The following is a 20,579-nucleotide window of genomic DNA, read 5'->3' as shown; positions in this document are numbered from 1 at the left end:
ATTACATTACGCCAGAGATAAGAGGCAGCCCAACTGGTAGAAAGACCCCGACAGGAGGCTAGAGGTCCAGGGGAGGTGGGTGTCCAAATGTGCATGCACGTCCCCAAGCCACCAGAGCATCGCACAGGGTCTGCAGCTTTAGAAAGAGGTCAAAGTACCTGTATTTTTAATAATTTCTTGACATGGTAAAAGAATTTTACATTACGATCCAAGGGTGATAGGTGAGGAGGAGGTGCAGTGGAACAATCCAACAAAAAAGAGAAACTGAGAAACACATGGTAGGAGGTGGGAAGGTTTTAGCTGGAAGGGACTGAGGGTGGGTGGGGCACTGCCCAACTAAATGCAATTGGTTTGTTACTGAGTACTATTCATGGGAAGACAGCATCTGGACTCCTTCTTGACAGCTTCTCAGGAGTGAGAACGATGCACCAAGGTGGAATATGATTGGGATTGGAAGACAGGGACGAGGGAACAGAAATCAGAAATAGACACTGAGTCACCAGCAGGCCGACTGCAGTATCAACTCTCCCGAGAAAAAAGTAAGGGTTGATGAGGGTAGACACAAAAGCTGTAACAATAAGTGATATCTCTAGAAAATTCAAGAGACAGGAGGCAACTCTTCTCTAAGTTTTGACTTGCCCAGATTTCCACATACACACAATGTGAACATGCATGTGTGGGCAGGCACGCACGCACACACACCACACACACACACACACACACCACACACACGGAGACACACTCACACACACATGCGCTATTCCTGGAAGCACAATACTATAAATAAGTGAAATCATTTTCCGAGAGGGTGAGCCGGCAGGAGCGACAGCATCTAACCCTCAGAGGTGCAGATACCTCACCCCAAACTCATCAATAGCCTGGGCAAAGGCAGTCAGAAGTCAGGGGGCCAGTCTTTGCACCCCAATAAATGATGCCGTCACAGGGAAAGGCCCCGGTCCCACTGCATAACCCCTCTCAGTTCTCTCCAATTCACCTGGGCACCAAGAGGTACAATGTCAGGAGGTGGGCCCTGTGGATGATGACTGAGACAATTTAATCACCTCCTGAAGATGAGAGAAACGAGTCAGGTGAAAGGGGTACTGAAGAGTAGGGAGGCCTGTGTGTGTGCATCTGGCCTGTGTGCGTGCACATGCACCTACATGTGTGTATGTCAAAACCCTAGTTATAAAAACACCTGCAGGAGCTAGGAACGCAAAGGTCTAAGGTGTTTTTTTATCATGATCAGGTTAAATGTGGGATGTAGGTAGATGGGAAACCCTAAGTCATCACGAGAGCAACTGCGGCAGGGAGGACCCAGCGTCCCACAGAGGCAAGAGCCACTAACCTTACATCAGGAGGGGAGGAGTTGAGGCCCTGACCTCAACTCCTAAAAAAAACAAAACAAAAAAACACTTTGTGTTTACCTTCTAGTTCCCTCAGCTTCCGACCAATTAATCATCAAAAGGAAGAGACAAAGCCCAAGACATAGGAGGGAGAGAGGTGGAGAGAGAAAACACAAGTATTCTTGTGCCCCCTATCCTGCACAAACCTGGAGTTTTCTCCAGAAATTAGAACTGGTCAAATATGGGGGATTAGGGAAAGAAATAGAAGAGTTCCTGAGGCCTGAAAAAAGAGGTAAACACGTCACAGAACTACATGAGAGTTTCATTAGACTCTAACTAAAAACAGAGAGAGGTGTGATTACTACTTCCAGCCAGTTTCCCCATCACGATAGTCATGTAACAAACCAAGGCAATAACGGTCTTGAGCCAGACTCACAGAGTCCCCTGGCCCTGGCCCTAGTACAGTGTCTCTGCATTGCTGCTCCGGGGCCGTTTGATCTTCTCGATATTTTTCAGGATCATATCGTGTAGAGTGACCTGGGAGAAGATGAATCAGGAAATCAAATCTTTTTTCTTTCTTCTCTCTCCTCACTGGTCCCCTCCCCCTCCCGCCCTCCCCCTCCCCCTCTCACATACAATCCCCAAGCAACCATTAGCATAATCCCAGTCTTACTTCTTGAACCCGAACTCAAAGTGGCAGCCCTACCTCTCTCAGACCACCATAATGGGCCTCACTAGGCCTTTCGAAAGTCCTCAAGGTCTGACAACCACTAACATGAACACTTTCTTGTTAAGAACTGCTGAGTCCTTTGAAGAGTTATCCCACTACTTTTTGCTCATATTATTTGCGGTACCAAGATTAGAACCCAGGCCTCACAAATACAAAGCAAGTGCTCCGCTGCTGAGCTACATACGAAGTCAAACTAGTTTTTTTTCATCTGTTTTGTTCTGGGGCCTCACCTGGCAGTGCTCGGGGAATCATATGAGGTGCTGGGGGATCAAACCCAGGAAGGCTGTATGCAAGGCAAGTGCCCTACCCACTGTACTACCTCTGGCCCCAGCGCTCACTAATGTTAAAAACCATTTTTCTGCAGGAGATATATGAAGTCCCATTTTAGGCAAGAGAAACTGACACCTGAGATTAAACAAATTGCCCAAGGCCACATACTACAGGTACAAGTTGGCTCCATTAGGTCTACTACACTTGCACAACTATATGCACTTCTTCCCAACCTGGCTGAATGGGAGTTCCATACCCTCGATGATTTCACAGTTCTCAACACTCACCTGAGAATTTGGTTCTACCCCATCCCCCATTGTGACCCCAAGAGCGTTCGGGAAAACAAAACAAAACAAAACAAAACAACCAACAAAACAAAAAGAAGTCCATGGCAACCATAGGAAGGAAGCAAGGTCACTTACATATTGATTCCTTAATTCTGATATAATGAGCCGCAGACTGATATACTCTTTCTCATCGATCTCTGTCACGGTGCGACGATAGTCCTCCTGAGAGAAGGACACAGAGAAGGCCGGTTTCCGGGACAGGCCTGTCCAGGCGGCCCTTCCCAGGCCTGCTCCTTCCACCCCGTTCTGCCCTTAGGCCACAAAACCCCTACTTACCACATGGGGATATTTAGCTATTTTAGAAACCAATTTGGCTCTTGTAATATAATATCTGGAAGAGAGAAGAGGAGAGAGCTGCAGGACCCTAGACACGTTCACCAGTTCCCCAACCTCCCAATTTCAGGCCAGGTTCAGGAAGCTCTACCTAGAAATCTGGTCCAGATATGATGCAGCTTCACTCTCAACAGTTCTTAGTTCTGCAACAGTCTCCTCCTGGGGGAGGAAAAAGAAAAAGTCAGTCAAAGCTGCTTTCCCATCACTCCCACAGCGGCCGGAGACACAGGACAGTGGGCAGAGCACACATTCTGCCAGCGGCCAACCCGGGTTCAACCTCCCGTGCACCACAAAGGGTTCCCCAAGCGCCACCAGAAGTAGTCCCTGAGCCCAGTGCCAGGAGTACGATCCTGAGCACCACCAGGTATGGCCCCCCAAACAAACCAAGAATTTAAAAGGAAAAACCGATGACAAGGGAAATGATGCACCCTCAAACCTTCCACTCCAAGTTGACAACGCAAACATGTTACCTGAATGGATACCCCGAAGTTGTTCCCGTCTTCTATTCTGGGAATCAGGAGCTGTACCCACATTTTGACCTGGAAGGTAAGGGACCATGACTGGAACAACCGTCTGCTGACCACCACTCCCTTCCATGCCCCCAGCCCCATACTGATGACTGCCCACCACTGATACCAAGTCAGGAGGCGTCAGCCCATAGGGCCCCTGCCGCTGGCTCACCGTGTTGCATTTCTCGATCAGCAGCCGGATCTCAGGTTTCACTTTCTCAATAATGTCCACCAGTTGCTGGTTGCTTTTCAGCATCCCGTTGGGCATCACAAACACCTTGGTTCCTAGCAGGGATGCAAAGGTCAAATGATGGCATGGGTCAGGCAGGGCACAGCAGCCCACCTTTCCCTGTTCTTCCCTGATCTCATGAAATGCTAGGACTTCTTTCTGCCTTTTGTTTCTGGCTCATACCCAACAGTGCTCAGGGCTTACTTCCTGCTCTGAGCTCAGGGATCACTCCTGGAGGCAGGGATCAGGGGACCATCTGGGGTGCCAAGGATCAAACCCAGGTCTGCTGCATGCAAGGCAAGCATTCAAACCACTAAACTCTCTCTCCAGCCCTGATTTCTGCCCATTGTCTATCACTATTCCTTCGACAAACAGTGACACCATTAGAATAAAAGCCTGTGTAGAGTAGTGAGAAGCTTATGTAGGTCCCAAAGCTAAAGAATAAGAAAATTAGGGGCCAGAGTGATAGTATGGGGGGGGGGGTTTGCCTTGCACACAGCTAACCCATGTTTGACCTCCAGCATCCCATAGGGTTCCCCAAGCACCGCCAGGAGTAATTCCTCAGTGCAGTCAGGAGTAACCCCTGAGCATTGCTGGGTGTGACCCAAAAGAAAAAAAAAATAGAAAATGAAAGTATTCTGTAAATTCTTAACTAGTATTCTGTAAAACTTAACTAGTATTAAAGGGGGTGGGGGGCAAGAAGGGAACATGAAAATTTAATCACTGGGCCAGAGACAGAGTACGGCAGGTAGGTGCTTGCCTTGCATACAGCCAACCTGGATTCAATCCCTGACATCCCATATGATCCCCTGAACCCTGTCAGGAATGATCTCTGAGCACAGAGACAGGAGTAAGCCGTGAGCACCACTCGGTGTGCGTGCAGGGGTAGGGGAGTGGCACATCTATGAAAAATTGTGCCCCCACCTCGCTCCCTTGGGTAGGCACACAAAGACTGTTGACTAGAAAATAAGGCACAGAGTAACTGCATCTAGGAGACCTGGGATAGTAGTGCTGGGAAGTAACTGGACTGGGCTTCTCGGCCAGAACACTAGACCCATCCAACTGATCCGGGCTGCCGGGCCCAAGGGTAGCGAGAGTAGCTGTGGTGGCTCTTACCTTGGAAGGCCTCTTCACACTCATCCAACCTTCGTTTCTTGTAAGTGGGCTAAGGACACAAGGAGACAGGAATCAGCTCACCCTCAACACTCATACCATCACAGGATGCCCTTCAAGCAAATAAGTCCCACTCTCAGGCCCAGAGTTGTCTCATTCATTTACACACAATTTACTCAGCACACATGAGGCCCTAACAGAAGGTTCGTGCCATAAAAGAACCTGCACCTAGTTAGGAAGACCAATTTTTCAAGAGACATAACACAACAAGCAAGTAGATGAGAGGGGAAGATATTACAATAGGAAAATGGAACCAACTAACGCAGGCTGAAGAGAATTATGAGAATAATACAAATCTGCTGGTTTCACAGAAAATTGTAATATTCAGCCAATAAACATATTATGCATATACCAGGATCCACACGAGGTGCTTGGGATACAAAGATACTTAAGACAGTTTATAGGGGCTGGAGTAACGTCACAGCGGGTAGGGCGGTTGCCTTGCATGTGGCTGACCGGGGTTCAATTCCCAACATCCCATATGGTCCCCCGAGCACCACCAAGAGTAATTCCTGAGTGCAGAGCCAGGTAACCCCTGAGCATTGCGGGGTATGACCCAAAAAGGAAAAAAAAAAAAAAAGCAGCTTCTACCAGGCCTGAGAGATGGTACAACAGATCAGGCGCTTTCCTTGCATGCGGCAGATCTCAGTTTCATCCCTGGTACCCCTCCCCCGCCACACACACACAAACACACACATCCTCCCACCCCGGGTCCCCTGGCAACTGCCAGGTGTAGCCCCAGAAAACAAACTAAAAAAGACAATTTCTTCCAGCCTGGGGAGGTGGCTCGATGGGCTAGAGTCATGTGGGAGCCCTGGATTCAAACCCCAGCACATGATCACTAAACACTGCAAGGAACACCCCCAAGCACTAAGCACAAAGAAGCCCCCAGAGAACTCATTGGATGTGGCCCCCCCAAATGAACAATGGGTTTTTCCCTTTAGAAGTTCAAGTTTTAGAAATAAGACAATGTTAACTGTTTAATACTTAAATGCAGAAAACCCTAATATCCAAGGTTGGAGTGGTAGTACACTAGGTAGGGCATCTGCCTTGAACACAGCAGAACCAGCCCATATGGTTCCTCAAGCACCACCAGGAGTGATCCCTTAGTGCAGAGCCAGGAGTAAGCCCTGAGCACCATCAGGTATGACCAAAAAACAAGAACAAAAAACAAATAGAGACCGTAATATCCTCTAACAGAGCTCAACACACTAAAACAAGATAAGTCTTGCTTAGAGTTCTGGGAAGGGATCAGATAACCCGACAGAATATGTAGCTATTAGTCGTATTTGATTTTTTTTTTTTTTTTTTTTGCGGAGGAGTTCTCCCCCGTGTTGTATGAGTTTTTGTTCCCCATATCCAAATACCATGTACTTTCTGTACATGTCCAAAAAATCCAAGGGATAGAGGCTTGAGCATCAACAATGATATAAATAAAACACTTACCCCATCCAGTCCATCATGGCTGTTGGTGAGAAGAATGGGGTCTGGGACCGGGAGATTCATGTCTGAGTGGATCTGAGTTAGGTCATGGATGTTCAGGATTGGTTCCTAAAAGAGAAATACCGACCCATAAAAATGTTTCAGTTTTTGGGGGCTGGAGCGATAGCACAGCGGGTAGGGCGTTTGCCTTGCACACAACCGACCAGGGTTCTAATCCCAGCATCCCATATGGTCCCCTGAGCACCGCGAAGGGTAATTCCTGAGTGAAGAGCCAGGAGTAACCCCTGTGCATCGCCGGATGTGACCCAAAAACCAAAAAAAAAAAAAAAAAAAAAAAGCTTCGGTTTTTATTTTTCAAGATTAACAGAAAACTCAATTTAAAGGGCAAGAAATGAAGTGTGCTCTGGGGTCCAGAACAAAATAGTCAAAGCAGTGTCCCCCACCCGAAACACACCAGGGCTCAAAAAAGTGCAAAAATGGAAGTCTTCTCACCTTCAAAAAACTATCAAGTTCTAACAACTTCTTTGGGAAGAAATTTGCCACCAAGTCTTCAGCCTAGAGATAAGGAAAAATACAACTGAAATGATAAAACTGCTTTTATTAACTTGGTCACTCTACAGCTATTCCTTCTTTGGGGGAATCCCAATGATAACCAACACACGTTGTTTTCCCCTTTATTTCACTCACCTCACTTGTGATCCGCTCCCTGAAAGAATCAACCTGCAACAACAAAGAAAGTGATTCATTCTGCAACCAGAGTTGTAAAAGCTGGAGGAGGGAAACCCTAATCCTGCTCTCTCCCCCACCTTGCAATTGTAATGAGAAGCGGAGAGGCCCCCAGACTGCAAATACTTCATTTTTCTGAGGACCCATTTCTCCATCTCAGCAAAGGGAACTGGGTCTCGTGGGCAGCACCCCCACCTGTTCTTCCCTCTCCCCCTCCCTCCCGGCTCTGATGCTGAGTTTGGGCGCGGACAAAAGACAAGGAGCAGAGAGGGTGTGAGCTCACAAACGTGCCAACTCCGACCCAGACTTGGCCTAAGATATACATATGCATCACGCATATATACACATATATTCATATTTTTATATGTATACGTGTATCTATATACGTATGTGTAATAACACACACGCAATATACATATATACAAAGCCGCCTTGACGCTAGGGCTGGGGCAGCATCGGAAGCTGTTGCTGAGCCGGGAGACTTCCAGCTGTCAGTGCTTAACGCACGGCATCCTGCATGTGCTCCGCGGAGTTCTCCCCGGGGTGCAAATGGCCCCGCGAAAGGACCCTCCCCGCCGAGGCGGGCTCCGGGCGTGGGGTGGGGGTGGGGGGCTGGGCTGAGCCCAAAGGCCGCTCGGAGCAGGTGTCCCCGGGGAGACAAAGGGGCGCCGGGCAGCCGGGAGCCGCCGGGGCGCCCGGGGCTCGCGGCGCGGGGCGGGGAGGCGAGGGCTGCTGCCGCTACCTTGAGCTTCACTTCCTGATCCACCTTCAGCAACGAGGCCATGGCCGGGCCGGGCCGGGTCCGCTCCGCTGGAGACCGGAGGCGCGGTGGGCTCCGGGGAGGGGGCCAGAGGGACGGGAGGAACGCCGGCTGCTCCGGGGCCGCGGCCGCGCTCGCCGGCTCGCTCGCTGCTCGTTCGAGCCCGCCCTCGGCGCCGTCCGCCCGCCTGCTGCCTGCTGCCGGCTCGCTCTCTCGCTCGCCCTCCCGGCTTTCACCGCTCACGCCGGAAGTGGCGTCACAGCCGATCGCCGGGGCTCCGGGGTGGCGGCGCACGTGCCCCGCGCAGCCGCAGCTGGGCTCCCGCGCTCGGGGCGCCGGGCTCTCGGGCTGCGGCGCCCGGGGAGCGGGGCGGGCGGCGGCGGCGGCGAGGGTGGCCGGGAGCCGAGCCCCACGGAGGTGCGGGAGCTGCCCGGCTCCGTGAGTCCGGTACTCGCCTTCACTCGAGCCTGCCGAGCCGCGGCCGCCTCGAGGACCGGCCCGAGCCTACCGTCGCGCCCCAGTGACGTCGGCGCGAGGAAGCCGGCGGCCCCGGCTGGCGTTCGGGGTGGGGTGGAGGGGACCCGGTCTGCGGGCCCGGCTGCCCCCGCCCGCCCGCCGAGACGCGCGAGTGAAGCTACAGCTGCACGGAGCGCGGCCGCCGGCGCCTGGCTGGCTCGCCTTTCTCCAACCACTCGCTCGTTTAGACGTTCAGACTCGAGGACTCGCTGCTTGATGGGCATTTGGGCGCCCGGCGGGGGGGCTGGGGAGGGTGGCGGCTGGTCCACGGATCCACAGTGTTTGCAGTCAATGCGGGGGCCAGAACCCAGACCCCCCCACCCCGACACACACACCCCACCCCGCTAACGTCAAGGACAGTGCTCTATCCGCTTTTGCGAGTGAAAGCAAGATACGGTGTTTCACGTGCCCATTTATTTTGTCAGCCCGTAGGATTTGGTTGTTCTGCCCGGTGAAACGAACCGGGACGCTGAGCACTGAAACAGAACGAGTCGCTTATATGAGCGCATTTGGAGTCAGGGCGGGGGATGGCGCTCAGTGGAAGAGAACTTAAGTCTGTGAGACCCAGGGTTCCGTCCCGAGTACCGCAAAATACGCAAAGTAGGAGAAATGAACTTTTTATCATCTATTGAACCCAATCCATCTATATATTATTTCAGCTCATAATCAACATTTTAAAATACATCTGGCGGCTGGAGAAATAATACAGCGAATAGGGCGTTTGCCTTGCACATGGCCGACCAGGGTTCGATCCCCAGCATCCCATATGGTCCCCCAAGCACAGCCAGGAGTAACCCCTGAATATCTCTGGGTGTGGCCCAAAAAGAAAAAAAAAATACATCTGGCTGGAGAGATAATACAGTAGGTAGGGTGCTTGCCTTTCCGGCAACTGGCGAGACTCAATTCCTAGCAATCCATAGGGTTTCCTGAGCCCACCAGGAGTAAGCCCTGACCACTGCTGTATGTGGTCAAAAAGCAAAACAAACATTAAAAAAAAAAAAAAAGACCCTATCGTCTTTGTCAAAACCAAAATATTCTTAACATCTTAGTACACATTCTTTTTTCATACCAAGTCCTTAAAATCCAGTATGAACTTTAAACCTGCACATTTTCAACTTAAAGATGATCACACTTGGGGTTGGAGCGATAGGCGTTTGCCTTGCATGCAGCAGACCCGGGTTCGATTCTCAGAACCCCATATGGTCCCCTGAGCATCACCAGGAGTAATTCCTGAGTGCAAAGCCAGGAGTAACCCCTGTGCATCGCCAGGTGTGACGCAAAAAGAAAAAAAAATCACTCGGTACATTCCATATGTTTCTAGTGGCTACTGTGTTGAGTAGCTGGGAAAGTTGGGGTAGACAAGACTCATGCTCCTTAGGAGGGCTTAAAACTGGGTAGACAGCAGAAATAAATGAAAATTCTAGATAAATACTAGGAACCATGATTGACTTGCGGAATAAAGAGGTCCGTTTTAGATCGGATGACCACTTGGAAGGCAGCTCTGGGAAAGTAAAAACAAGCTCCTTGTTCAAGATCCGGTGGGGGTTACCTTGGGAGGAGCCTTCAAAATACAGGGTGGAGGAAAAAGGTTTTGGAAGACACTTGGAAAGGAATTCGAAAGCTGGGGGCAGGGATGGGAGGTGGAGGTCACTGTCACTATCACTGTCATCCCATTGCTCATGGATTTGTTCAAGTGGGCACCAGTAATGTCTCTCATTGTGAGACTTATTGTTACTGTTTTTGGCATATCCAATACACCACGGGTAGCTTGCCAGGCTCTGCTGTGTGGGCGTGATACTCTCGGTAGCTTGTCGGGCTCTCCAAGAGGTGGGATGGAAAAATTGCTTGCAAACAATTTGGATTAAGTACGAAGGTCAGCTGATTTATGTGTAGGGGTCTTTTACTGATCTTTCGTCCTAAGTGAGCCTCTGTGTTAACTAGGGGAGCTGGAAGAATACACAGTGAAGTGACAGGAAAACTGAATCTGAGACCTAGTTTTAACCTCCTTAGAGCTAAAATCTTGGGCGAAATACCAAAATGGTCCATCTCTTCCCTCAACTGTTAAACAGGACTTTAATAATGCATGCAATTTTGGAGGGTTGTTTTGTATAGTGGGAATCATGTATATGTGTAAAATAATCAGATGTTTCTGAATATAAGAATTTATATTTGTTGGGGCTGGAGAGCGGATACAGTGGGTAGTGTGCTTGCCTTGCAGATGACCAACCCAGGCTTGATCCCTGGCATCCCTTATGGTCCCAGAAGCACTGCCAGGAGTGAACCCCAGTCACAGAAATAGGAGTAAGCCAGAGTACTGCCAGAGGTAGCCCCTTAACATTTTTTAAATTCATGTGTCTTCAGTGATTCAATTAAAAAGTTTTTTAAAAATTCATGTGTAGGACTGGAGCGATAGGACAACAGGTAGGGTATTTGCTTTGCAGGCGGCTGACCCGAGTTCGATCCCCAGCATCCCATATGGTCCCCCGAGCACTGCCAGGAGTAACCCCTGTGCACTGCCAGGTGTAACCCAAAAAGTCAAAAAAATAATTCATGTGTATTTAATGGAGGGGGGAATGGGTCATGCCCTGTAATGCTCAGAGGCTGCTCCTGGTTCTGTGGTTTCTCCTAAAAGTGCTCAGTGAGCCACATGCAGTACTGGGGATTGAACTGGGGTCGGATACATGCAAGGCAAGTGTTTTAACCCCTGTACTATCTGACCCCTAGAAATCGCATTTATATAAAACAACTAGCACAATGCCTGGATATAGGTAGTCACTAAATAGCCCTTGACCAAATGGCCTTCCAGAGCCAAGCGTGAAGAGGTTAGTCCTTAAACTGTAATGACAACTCAAAAATCAGTAGATAGGAACCAGAGTCGAAGTCCAGCAGGGAGAGGACTTTGTTTATCCCAGGTTCAATCCCTGGTATCCTATATGGTCCCCCAAACACCACCAGTACTAATTCCTGAGCACAGAGCCAGGAGTAAGCTATGAGCACCGCTGGGTGAAGCACACACACACAAGTCAGTGGATAAAAGTATGTACCTGGCAAGGGGGAGGCCATGAGTTCCAGCCCCCAGACCTGAGGAAGCCCATAGGTGCTCACTGAGGTCCAGGTACTGCAAAAGAACATATGTGCCAGTACCACAACTAAGAATGCCTGGGATCCTGGTGAGCAGGTGTTGTAAGTACCAAGGGCCCAGAGCACTACAGACATAATATTTGCCACAATGAAGTGAGTGTAACCCCCGGTGAGCACTGTGCAAGAATCACAGTTAAGACATAAGTTTACTAGAGTGATAAGCGACAGCCTTGCATGTGGCAACTCAGGTTCAATGCCAAGCACCACTTATAGTTGGTCTCCCAAGCCTCACCAAGAGTGATCCCTGAGTGCAGAGCCAGAAGTAAGTCATGAGTACTGCCAGATATGGCCCCCAAACAAAACAAAAACAGTGCTGAGGCTGCAGTGAGAGAACAGTGATCGGGCAGGGCGCTTGCCTTGCATACAGCTGACCCAGGTTCAGTTCCTGCATCCCATATGATCCTCCAAATGCACCAGGAGTGATCCCTGAGTGCAGAGCCAGTAGCCAGCCCTTGAACTCTGCCCAGTGTGGCCCAAAAATCAAAGAAAAGAAGACATATGTTTAGTAAACTTTGATCTCTAATCTGGAGCTTCAGAAATGTTTCCCCAAATTAACTTTTTAATTAACTACTTTAATAATTAAGAACTTCAGGGGCCGGAGCGATAGCACAGCGGGTAGGGCGTTTGCCTTGCACCCGGCCGACCCAGGTTCGATCCTCGGCATCCCATATGGTCCCCCAAGCACCGCCAGGAGTAATTCCTGAGTGCAAAGCCAGGAGTAACCCCTGAGCATCGCTGGGTATGACCCAAAAAGCAAAAAAAAAAAAAAATTAAGAACTTCATCTTGAGGGGCTGGAGTGATAGCACAGCAGGTAGGGCATTTGCCTTGCACGCGGCCGACCCAGGTTCTAATCCCAGCATCCCATATGGTCCCCTGAGCACCGCCAGGAGTAATTTCTGAGTGCATGAGCCAGGAGTAACCCTTATGCATAGTCGGGTGTGACCCAAAAATTTAAAAAAAGAGCTTCAGTTTGAAATTTAATGCTTTTGCTTTTGATAAAATTTAGCTTTCTTTCCCAAATAATTGTCTTTTATCACCTACAAGTAGAGTGTCAATGTAAATTTTTTTTCTTTTTGGGTCACACCCGGCGATGTACAGGGGTTACTCCTGGCTCTGCACTCAGTAATTACTCCTGGCTGTGCTCAGGGGACCATATGGTATGCTGGGATTCAAACCCGGGTCGGCTGCATGCAAGGCAAACGTCCTATCCACTGTGCTATCATTCCAGCCTCTGTCAATGTAAATTTTTTTATTTTCCTAAATAATCTCCTATCGGATGCATTCAGGGTGGTAAACAGTAACAAGTCTCACAATGGAGACGTTACTGGTGCCCACTCAAGCAAATCGATGACAGTGACAGACAGTGAACCTCCTATCTAAATATTTTGTGTACCACTGGTTTATTTAGTCAGTGAACAATTGCTGTGGGCACCTCTATATTCAGAAACTTCATTTCTGGATGTTTATGTGTCACAGGTGATCAGTGTTGACTAATCTCACTTTAAATTTATGTTCAGGGACTCGAGAGATAGTACAGCTGGTAGCACATTTGCCCTACAGGGGCCTACCCAGGTTTGATCCCCAGCATCCCATATGCCCTGTCCCCGGGTCAGGAATAACCCCTAAGCACCTCCTGGTGTGTCTCCCATAAAAGAATTTATGGGGCTGGAGTGATAGCACAGCGGGTAAGGCATTTGCCTTGCACACGCTCGACCCAGGTTTGTTTCCCAGCGTCCCATATGGTCCTCTGAGCACTGCCAGGAGTAATTCCTGAGTGCAGAGCCAGGAATAGCCCTGTGCATCTCCAGATGTGACCCAAAAAGCAAAAAGAAAAAAATTCATGTCCACATATTTCAGATGAGTGCATAATACCCCGGATCCCACTGGATGTCCCTGACTTCACTCACTCTTTCACATTCCAAGTGACTGTCATGTTTTCTTATGTCCCTAATCTAATACCTCTCTTCCCACCTCCATTTTATGATCTTGATTCACTCTTCATTGAGAAAACACGAGCAAATACTTTCTGTCTTTCCTCTTTCACAGAAAAGGAAAAAAATTGCTTTCTCCCCTATTCCGACTAAAATCTGTGCACTGGAGTCCAACATCATTTCCTTCCTCAAGGTCTGGATTTCAGTTATTAATTATTCTATTTCAGACGAGGGGGCTCACCAGCAGTGCTCAGGGGGCCCCGGGGTGACTCCCAGCGATATACTTCACCAGCAAGGACAGTCAAAGCTATGACCTAAGAATGTGGCTCTGCAGGGGCCCTACAGTGCTGGGGGTCTCCGGGGCTATGCCCAGCGGTGCTTGAGGACCATGCAGCGCTGAGGCAAACTCAGGTCTGGCGCATAAAAACATGGAGCCCCAACCCCTGGTCTCTGAGCTGTCTCCCTGGCCTCTTATTAGTCATTCTTTGGCCCATGTTACATTTATACACTTGGCTGATCAATTGCAAACATGGCCAAATATTTTCTGTCTTGACAAAAAAAAAATACTTTAAACCCAGATTTTTTTTTCTTTTAGGGTCACACCCGGCCAATGCACAGGGATTAACTCCTGGCTTTGAACTCAGGAATTACTCCTGGCGGTGCTCGAGGGACCATGTGGGATGCTGGGAATGGAACCCGGATCAGCTGTGTGCAATGCCCTACCTGCTGTGCTATCGCTCCAGCCCCTAAACCCAGATTTCTGTCTAGCTATCACTATCACTACATTTCTATGCTTTTCTCTCATTGGGGTGGTAGGAGAGTCTCCAGGGCTGTGCTCAGGTGACCTAGGGGCCCTGCCTGAAAATTTTCTACCAACCAGAAACTGGTTGGGAGGGTCAAGGCTCCTTTTAAGAAGTCTTCTTCTTCGTTTTTTTTTTGTTGTTGTTGCTTTTTTTGGGGGCAGGGTCACACCCATCGATGTACAGGGGTTACTCCTGACTCATGCACTCATAAATTACCCCTGGCAGTACTCAGGGGACCATATGGGATGCTGGGAATCGAATCCGGGTCTGCCACGTGCAAGGCAAATGCCACGTACAAGGCAAATGCCTTACCTGCTGTGCTATCACTCCAGTACTTAAGAAGTCTTGAATGATACTCTTTTACTCACATTCTTCTCTTCCACTTTCTCCAGTCCCCCCTTCATTCTCACTGAGATGGTTCTTGTAGGTTACCAATGATCAGGCTGGTAACACTGCTGGTCAATTCTCCTCATCTTGGACCTCTCAGTGACACTCACACGCACCACTCACCCTCCTGAAACACATGTGGCCACTTGCTCAGATTCTCCTCCAGCCTCAGTAATTAATTCATCTCCTTCACCTCCTCTACCCTCTGCTATTCTATTTCTTTCTTTGTTTTTCTGTTTTACATTTATTGAGGTGGGGGTACACCCAGCAGTGCTCAGAGATCACTCCTTTTTTTTTTTTGCTTTTTGGGTCACCCCTAGTGTGCACAGGGGTTATTCCTGGCTCTGCACTCAGGAATTACTCCTGGCGGTGCTCAGGGGATCATATGGGATGCTGGGAATCGAACCCGGGTTAGCTGCTTGCAAGGCAAATGCCCTACCCTCTGTGCTATCCCTCCAGCCCCCTCAGAGATCACTCCTAACAGGATCAGAGGACCATATGGAGTGCCATGGATTGACTCCAGGTGACCACACGCAAGGCAAACATCCTACCTGCTGTACTATCTCTAACATGAAAGAACGTTGGACATGTAAAGTTCGTTTTTAAAATATAAAGTTGAGGGGCTGGAGCAATAGCACAGCGGGTAGGGCGCTTGCCTTGCATGCGGCCGACCCAGGCTGACCCAGGTTCAATTCCCAGCATCCCATATGGTCCCCTGAGCACTGCCAGGAGTAATTCCTGAGTGCAGAGCCAGGAGTAACCCCTGTGCATCACCAGGTGTGACCCAAAAAGAAAAAATATATATAAAGTTGAGGGGCTGGAGCAATAGCACAGCAGGTAGGGCGTTTGCCTTGCACGCGGCTGACCCGGGTTCGATTCCCAGCATCCCATATGGTCCCCTGAGCACCACCAGGAGTAACTCCTGAGTGCAGAGCCAGGAGTAACTCCTGTGCATCGCCAGGTGTGACCGAAAAAGCAAAACAAAAAAAACAATAAAATATAAAGTTGAGGGGTCTGAGGGTGGGGGGAGGTTTACTGTGGTTCTTGGTGGTGGAATATGTGCACTGGTGAAGGGATGGGTGTTCGAGCATTATGTAACTGAGACTTAAGCCTGAAAGCTTGTAACTTTCCACATGGTGATTCAATTAAAAAAAATTAAAAAATAAAATATAATATAAAGTTGAATATGGTTGACAAATACAAAATGGTAGAAATACAAAGGGTGAACTGAAGATGCAGCTCAGCAATAGGATACCTGCTCTGCGTGTGTGAGACCCTAGGCACAGAGAGGGGGTGGCCTTCTGGGTCAGGGAGAGAACTCAACAGGCTGGAGTGTTTGTTTTGTCTGTAGGAGTCCCGGGTTCAGTTCCTGGAACCTCATGGCACCCTTGAGTTTCTCCTGGAGTGACACTGAGCACTGATAGAGGGGTACCTCCCAAGCACTGCTGTGTGTGGCCCAAAACACACAAAAATCGCTTAGGTGACAGGGGTGTAACTTAGTGGTAGAAGACATTGCTCCCATGCGAAAGGCCCTGAGTTATATCTCCAGCACCACACACACACTCACAACAACACAGGAAAGATATGTATCTGACCCCCTTTCCAGGGCTGTCAGAATTGTCCTGTCACATGCAGTGGCTGACCTGCAGCCCTGGGCTTGCTGGCAAGCGGTCTAAGCCACTTAGTCAGCTTCCAGGCCCCAATAAACACATTTTAATTGAGACCACAAATAGTAGTGCCAGGGCGTAGCTCAGTAGTTGAGTATTTACTTGCCTTGCACGTGTGAGGTCTGGGCTTGATCCCTACACACAGAGAGAGAAAGAGAGAGAGAGGTGAAAGGAGAAAGAAAAGAAAGAACTTAGGGACTGAAAAAATTGTGCAAGCATTAAGGCACATGCCTTTCATGCAGCTGACACCTCCCCCCAATTTAGTTACCCAACTCTATATGGTCCCCGAGCATCACCAGGTGTGACCGTGAGTCTGCTGAACACCACTAGGTCGTGGTGACCAAGAAGCGACACATCCTTGTGGCCTGACTTTGACCGCTAGAATGTAGGGTGAGAATTTCCTACCCAGGCTTCCTGGGGAAGTAACTCACTGCTAAAGAGCCCCCTTAAAAAGTGGGGCCTGGGCCAGAGTAGTAGTACAGAGGGTAAGGTGTTTGCCTTGCATGTGGCCGACCTGGGTTAGATCCCGGGCATCCCACATGGTCCCCCAAGCACAGCCAGGAGTAATTCCTGAGTGCAGAGACAGGAATAACCCCTGAGCATCTCTGAGTGTGACACAAAAAGCAAAAAAAAAAAAGGGGGGGCAGAGTAATAGTACAGCAGTACTAGTAATAGTACTTGCACATGACCAACTCAGGTTTGATCCCTGGCACCCCATATGGTCCCCCAAGACCCCCAGAAGGGATCCCTGAGTGCAGAGCCAGGAGTAAGCCCCAAATTCTGCTGGGTATGGCCCCCAAAAAGGAAAATTATAGGGAAATGAGATTAGAGGTGATTTGATTAATGAGATTATAGGATAATATCATGAAACTCTCACCTATTTTATATGGGGGGTGCTACTCTCTGCTCAATGCTCAGGATCACTCCTGGCCATGTGTGGGAGATCATGTGGTATCAGGACTGTACCTTGTATCTCTTACATGCTCCAGCCTTTAGAGCTATCCCTCAGGCCCCACCCCCTAACTTTCTATAGTGTCATATTATATAAAAGTTTACTTTTGTTTTAAAGGAGTTATAGGATTTTTTTGAGGGGGTCACACCCAGTGATGCTCAGGGATTACTCCTGGCTTTGCACTCAGGAGTTACTCCTGGCGGTGCTTGGGGGGCCATATGGGATGCCAGGGATCGAACCCAGGTCCGCCGCGCGTGCAAGGCAAATGCCCTACCCGCTGTGCTATCGCTCCGGCCCCCTAAAGGAGTTATAGGCTTATTGTTGAAAAAAATCTAACAATGCAGACCAGTAAGAAATCAAAAAAAGTTTTTATCCCATAGTGCAGTGAAAGATATTGTTGCTTCAGAACACTTTATATAAAATGACATCATATACTGTCCAAATGGAATCATATCCTGTAGGTTGCTTGTGATTTTTATTATTTCAATTAGCAGTTATTTCTTGCCATAATTTATGCAAAAGGCCTCTGGTGTATTCCTACTTTCACCTTTGTCATTTTTTAGATTGTTCTCAAAGTAGCCAAATAACAATCAGTTTGATGGGGTAGGGAGTGTTTGGGCCACACACGACAATACGCTCTTGGCAGTAGCCATAAAAGATTCCAGGGATTGAACCCAGATCAGCATAAGGCAAATGCCTTGATCCTTTACCATATCTTTTGTCTCAAGTTTACTTCATTTGCTTAATGACTGATTTTTTTTTTTGCTTTTTGGGTCACACCCAAAAAGCGATGCACAAGGGTTATTCCTGGCTCTGCACTCAGGAACCACCCCTGGCAGTACTCAGGGGACCATATGGGATGCTGGTATTCGAACCTGGATTGGCCGCGTGCAAGGCAAATGCCCTACCCGCTGTGCTATCGCTCCAGCCCCCTGACTGAATAATATTTTATAGGACGAATAACTATTGTTAAACAATCACTTTAGGGGGCTGGAGAGATAGCACAGCGGGTAGGGCGTTTGCCTTGCATGCAGCTGACCCAGGTTCAACTCCTGCCAGGAGTGCATCGTATCGCCAGGAGCAATTCTTGAGTGCAGAGCCAGGAGTAACCCCTGTGCATCACAAGGTGTGACCCAAAAAGCAAAAAAAAAAAAAAAAAAAAAATCCCTTTGAAGTAAACATTTTTGTTGCCTACTTACTAGGAAAATACCTAGAAATTTTATAAAAATGAAGCAAAAACTTTTAAAATTTAAGTAGGCACTCCCAAGTTGACTTCCAAAGAGATCACTGTCACTGTCACTGTCATCCCGATTTGTTTGAGCGGGCACCAGTAATGTCTCTCATTGAGAGACTTATTGTTACTGTTTTTGGCATATCCAGTACGCACGGGTAGCTTGCCAGGCTCTGCCGCAAAGAGGTGATACTAATTTATAATCTCTGCCAACAGTATTAGAGAATTATCTAAATGCTCAACATTGGATGTTGTCAACTGGTTCAGTCTTTATCAATTTATAAGTGAGATGTTCTCTTTCATTGACATTTAATTTCCACTGAGTTAATTACAAGTGATATTACTGTTTGTGAGAAAATGGGGAAATTGAACCCAGTGTCTAACACATTCAAAACACGCACTGCTGGCTGGGAGACAGCACAGTGGACAGGGCACTTGCCCTGCACACAGAACCTGGGTTCAATCCCTGGCACATGTATGGTCTCGTGATACCTGCCCAGTATAAACCCTGAGCACAGAGCCAGGTGTAAGCCCAGAGCACTGCTGAGTGTGACCATAGAAGGAAAAAAAAAAGAGGGGAGGCCAGAGAGATTATACAGTGAGTAGGGCACTTGCCTTGCATATGACGCACCTGGGTTCAATCCCCAGAATTCTGTACAGAATTGCTGCAAGAATTCCTGAGTGCAGTACCAGCGGTTATCCCTGAGCACCACTGGGTGTAGCCCCAAGGCAAACAAACAAATAAAGCACTAACCTTGTGCTTCACATTCAGGATACAGCACTGCATGTTTCTCAGGAGGTCGGTGGGGAGAGACCACTGAGAGCCACTCCCAACTGGTGTGGCCCAAATGCACAGTTTCGTTTGTTTTTGTTTTGGGGACACACCCTGTTGTGTTTAGGGCTTCCTTCTAGCTCTGGGCTCAAGGATCGCTCTGGTTGGCGCTCCAGAACCCTATGGGTTCTGGGGATCAAATCCAGGTGGGTTGTGTGCAAGACAAGCACCTTACTAGCTCCCCTGCTTTACTATCACCCCAGTCCCCAAATTTCCCTTTTTTTTTTTGTTTTTGCTTTTTGGGTCACACCCGGCGATGCACAGGGGTTACTCCTGGCTCATGCACTCAGGAATTACTCCTGGTAGTGCATGGAGGACTATATGGGATGCTGGGAATCGAACTTGGGTCAGCCACGTGCAAGGCAAACACCCTCCCTGCTGTGCTATCTCTCCAGCCCCTCCACTCCAAGTTTATAAAAAATATCACTCATACTTTTATCTAGTACCTTTAACCATTATATTTTGTATGCTTAAATTGGTGGTTAACTTCGAACTTCTTTTGGTGTAAACATAACAGTGGAAGAGTCAGCTGACCTCACTGGAAAGATGATTCAGGGGTTAAAGCCTTGCATACAGCCCACCTAGGCTCCAGTGAACACTGTCAGAGGGCACCATTGCGTGAATAGTTCCTGAACACCATATGTGGCCCACAAAACACAAAAAGCTAACTCACCAATCTACAGGACTCTGACCTCACTCATCACTTTGAAATGCAAGTTTATTTACATACTAAATCCCACTGTATGCTTGGTCTGCTTTTGTTCTCTGTTTTTGAGTCACACCCAGCAGTCTTGGGAGAATGGGGAGAGGTCACTGGTGGAAGTACTTGGGACATAACAAGGTGCTGGGGGATGGAACCAGGTCTCCTTCAAGTGAGAAAGCCCTTGGAGTCATCTCTCCAGCCTCTACTTGGGTCTTTTTGTTGATTTGCTTGCTTTTGGGCCACACTCAGAAGGAGCTCAGAGCTTACTCCTGGCTCTGCACTCAGGGATCATGCCTGGCGGTGCTCAGGGAACCATATGGAGTTCAGGGATAGAACCTGGGTTGATCAGCCGCGGGCAAGGCTAGCGCCCTATCCGCTGTACTAAGGCTCTGGCCCTGCTCTGGAGGGTATTTGAATTAAAGGCCTTTCAGGCGGAACATTTAAAACCTGATACTTCAGGAAAGATTCAAGTCACTTAGCAGAGAACAATCTGGGGAAAAGTCAGAAGAGCTTAATTAGAGAACAGCGGCGTCTCATTCTCTCATCCTCAAG

At 48.6% G+C, this 20,579-nt stretch overlaps 1 protein-coding gene across 1 annotated transcript; it reads right to left on the bottom strand.

The window, feature by feature from the left end:
- Window positions 1–131: 131 nt before the first annotated feature.
- Window positions 132–8,365, bottom strand: PSME3 (proteasome activator subunit 3). The gene is made up of 11 exons (XM_004608810.2): window positions 7,846–8,365; window positions 7,065–7,097; window positions 6,870–6,932; window positions 6,381–6,485; window positions 4,878–4,926; window positions 3,705–3,817; window positions 3,494–3,562; window positions 3,115–3,182; window positions 2,967–3,021; window positions 2,766–2,852; window positions 132–1,880 (listed from the first exon to the last, which is right to left on the bottom strand). Exons 1-11 carry the CDS (start codon window positions 7,885–7,887, stop codon window positions 1,800–1,802), a joined length of 765 nt encoding a protein of 254 aa, XP_004608867.1. The 5' UTR covers window positions 7,888–8,365; the 3' UTR covers window positions 132–1,799.
- Between the last annotated feature and the right edge of the window lie 12,214 nt (window positions 8,366–20,579).

The sequence above is a fragment of the Sorex araneus genome, chromosome 3, assembly GCF_027595985.1.
Source record: "Sorex araneus isolate mSorAra2 chromosome 3, mSorAra2.pri, whole genome shotgun sequence".
Classification (NCBI taxonomy): Eukaryota; Metazoa; Chordata; class Mammalia; order Eulipotyphla; family Soricidae; genus Sorex; species Sorex araneus.
The sequence above is the reverse complement of the archived record's forward strand: the minus strand, read 5'-3'. Positions and strand labels throughout refer to the sequence as shown.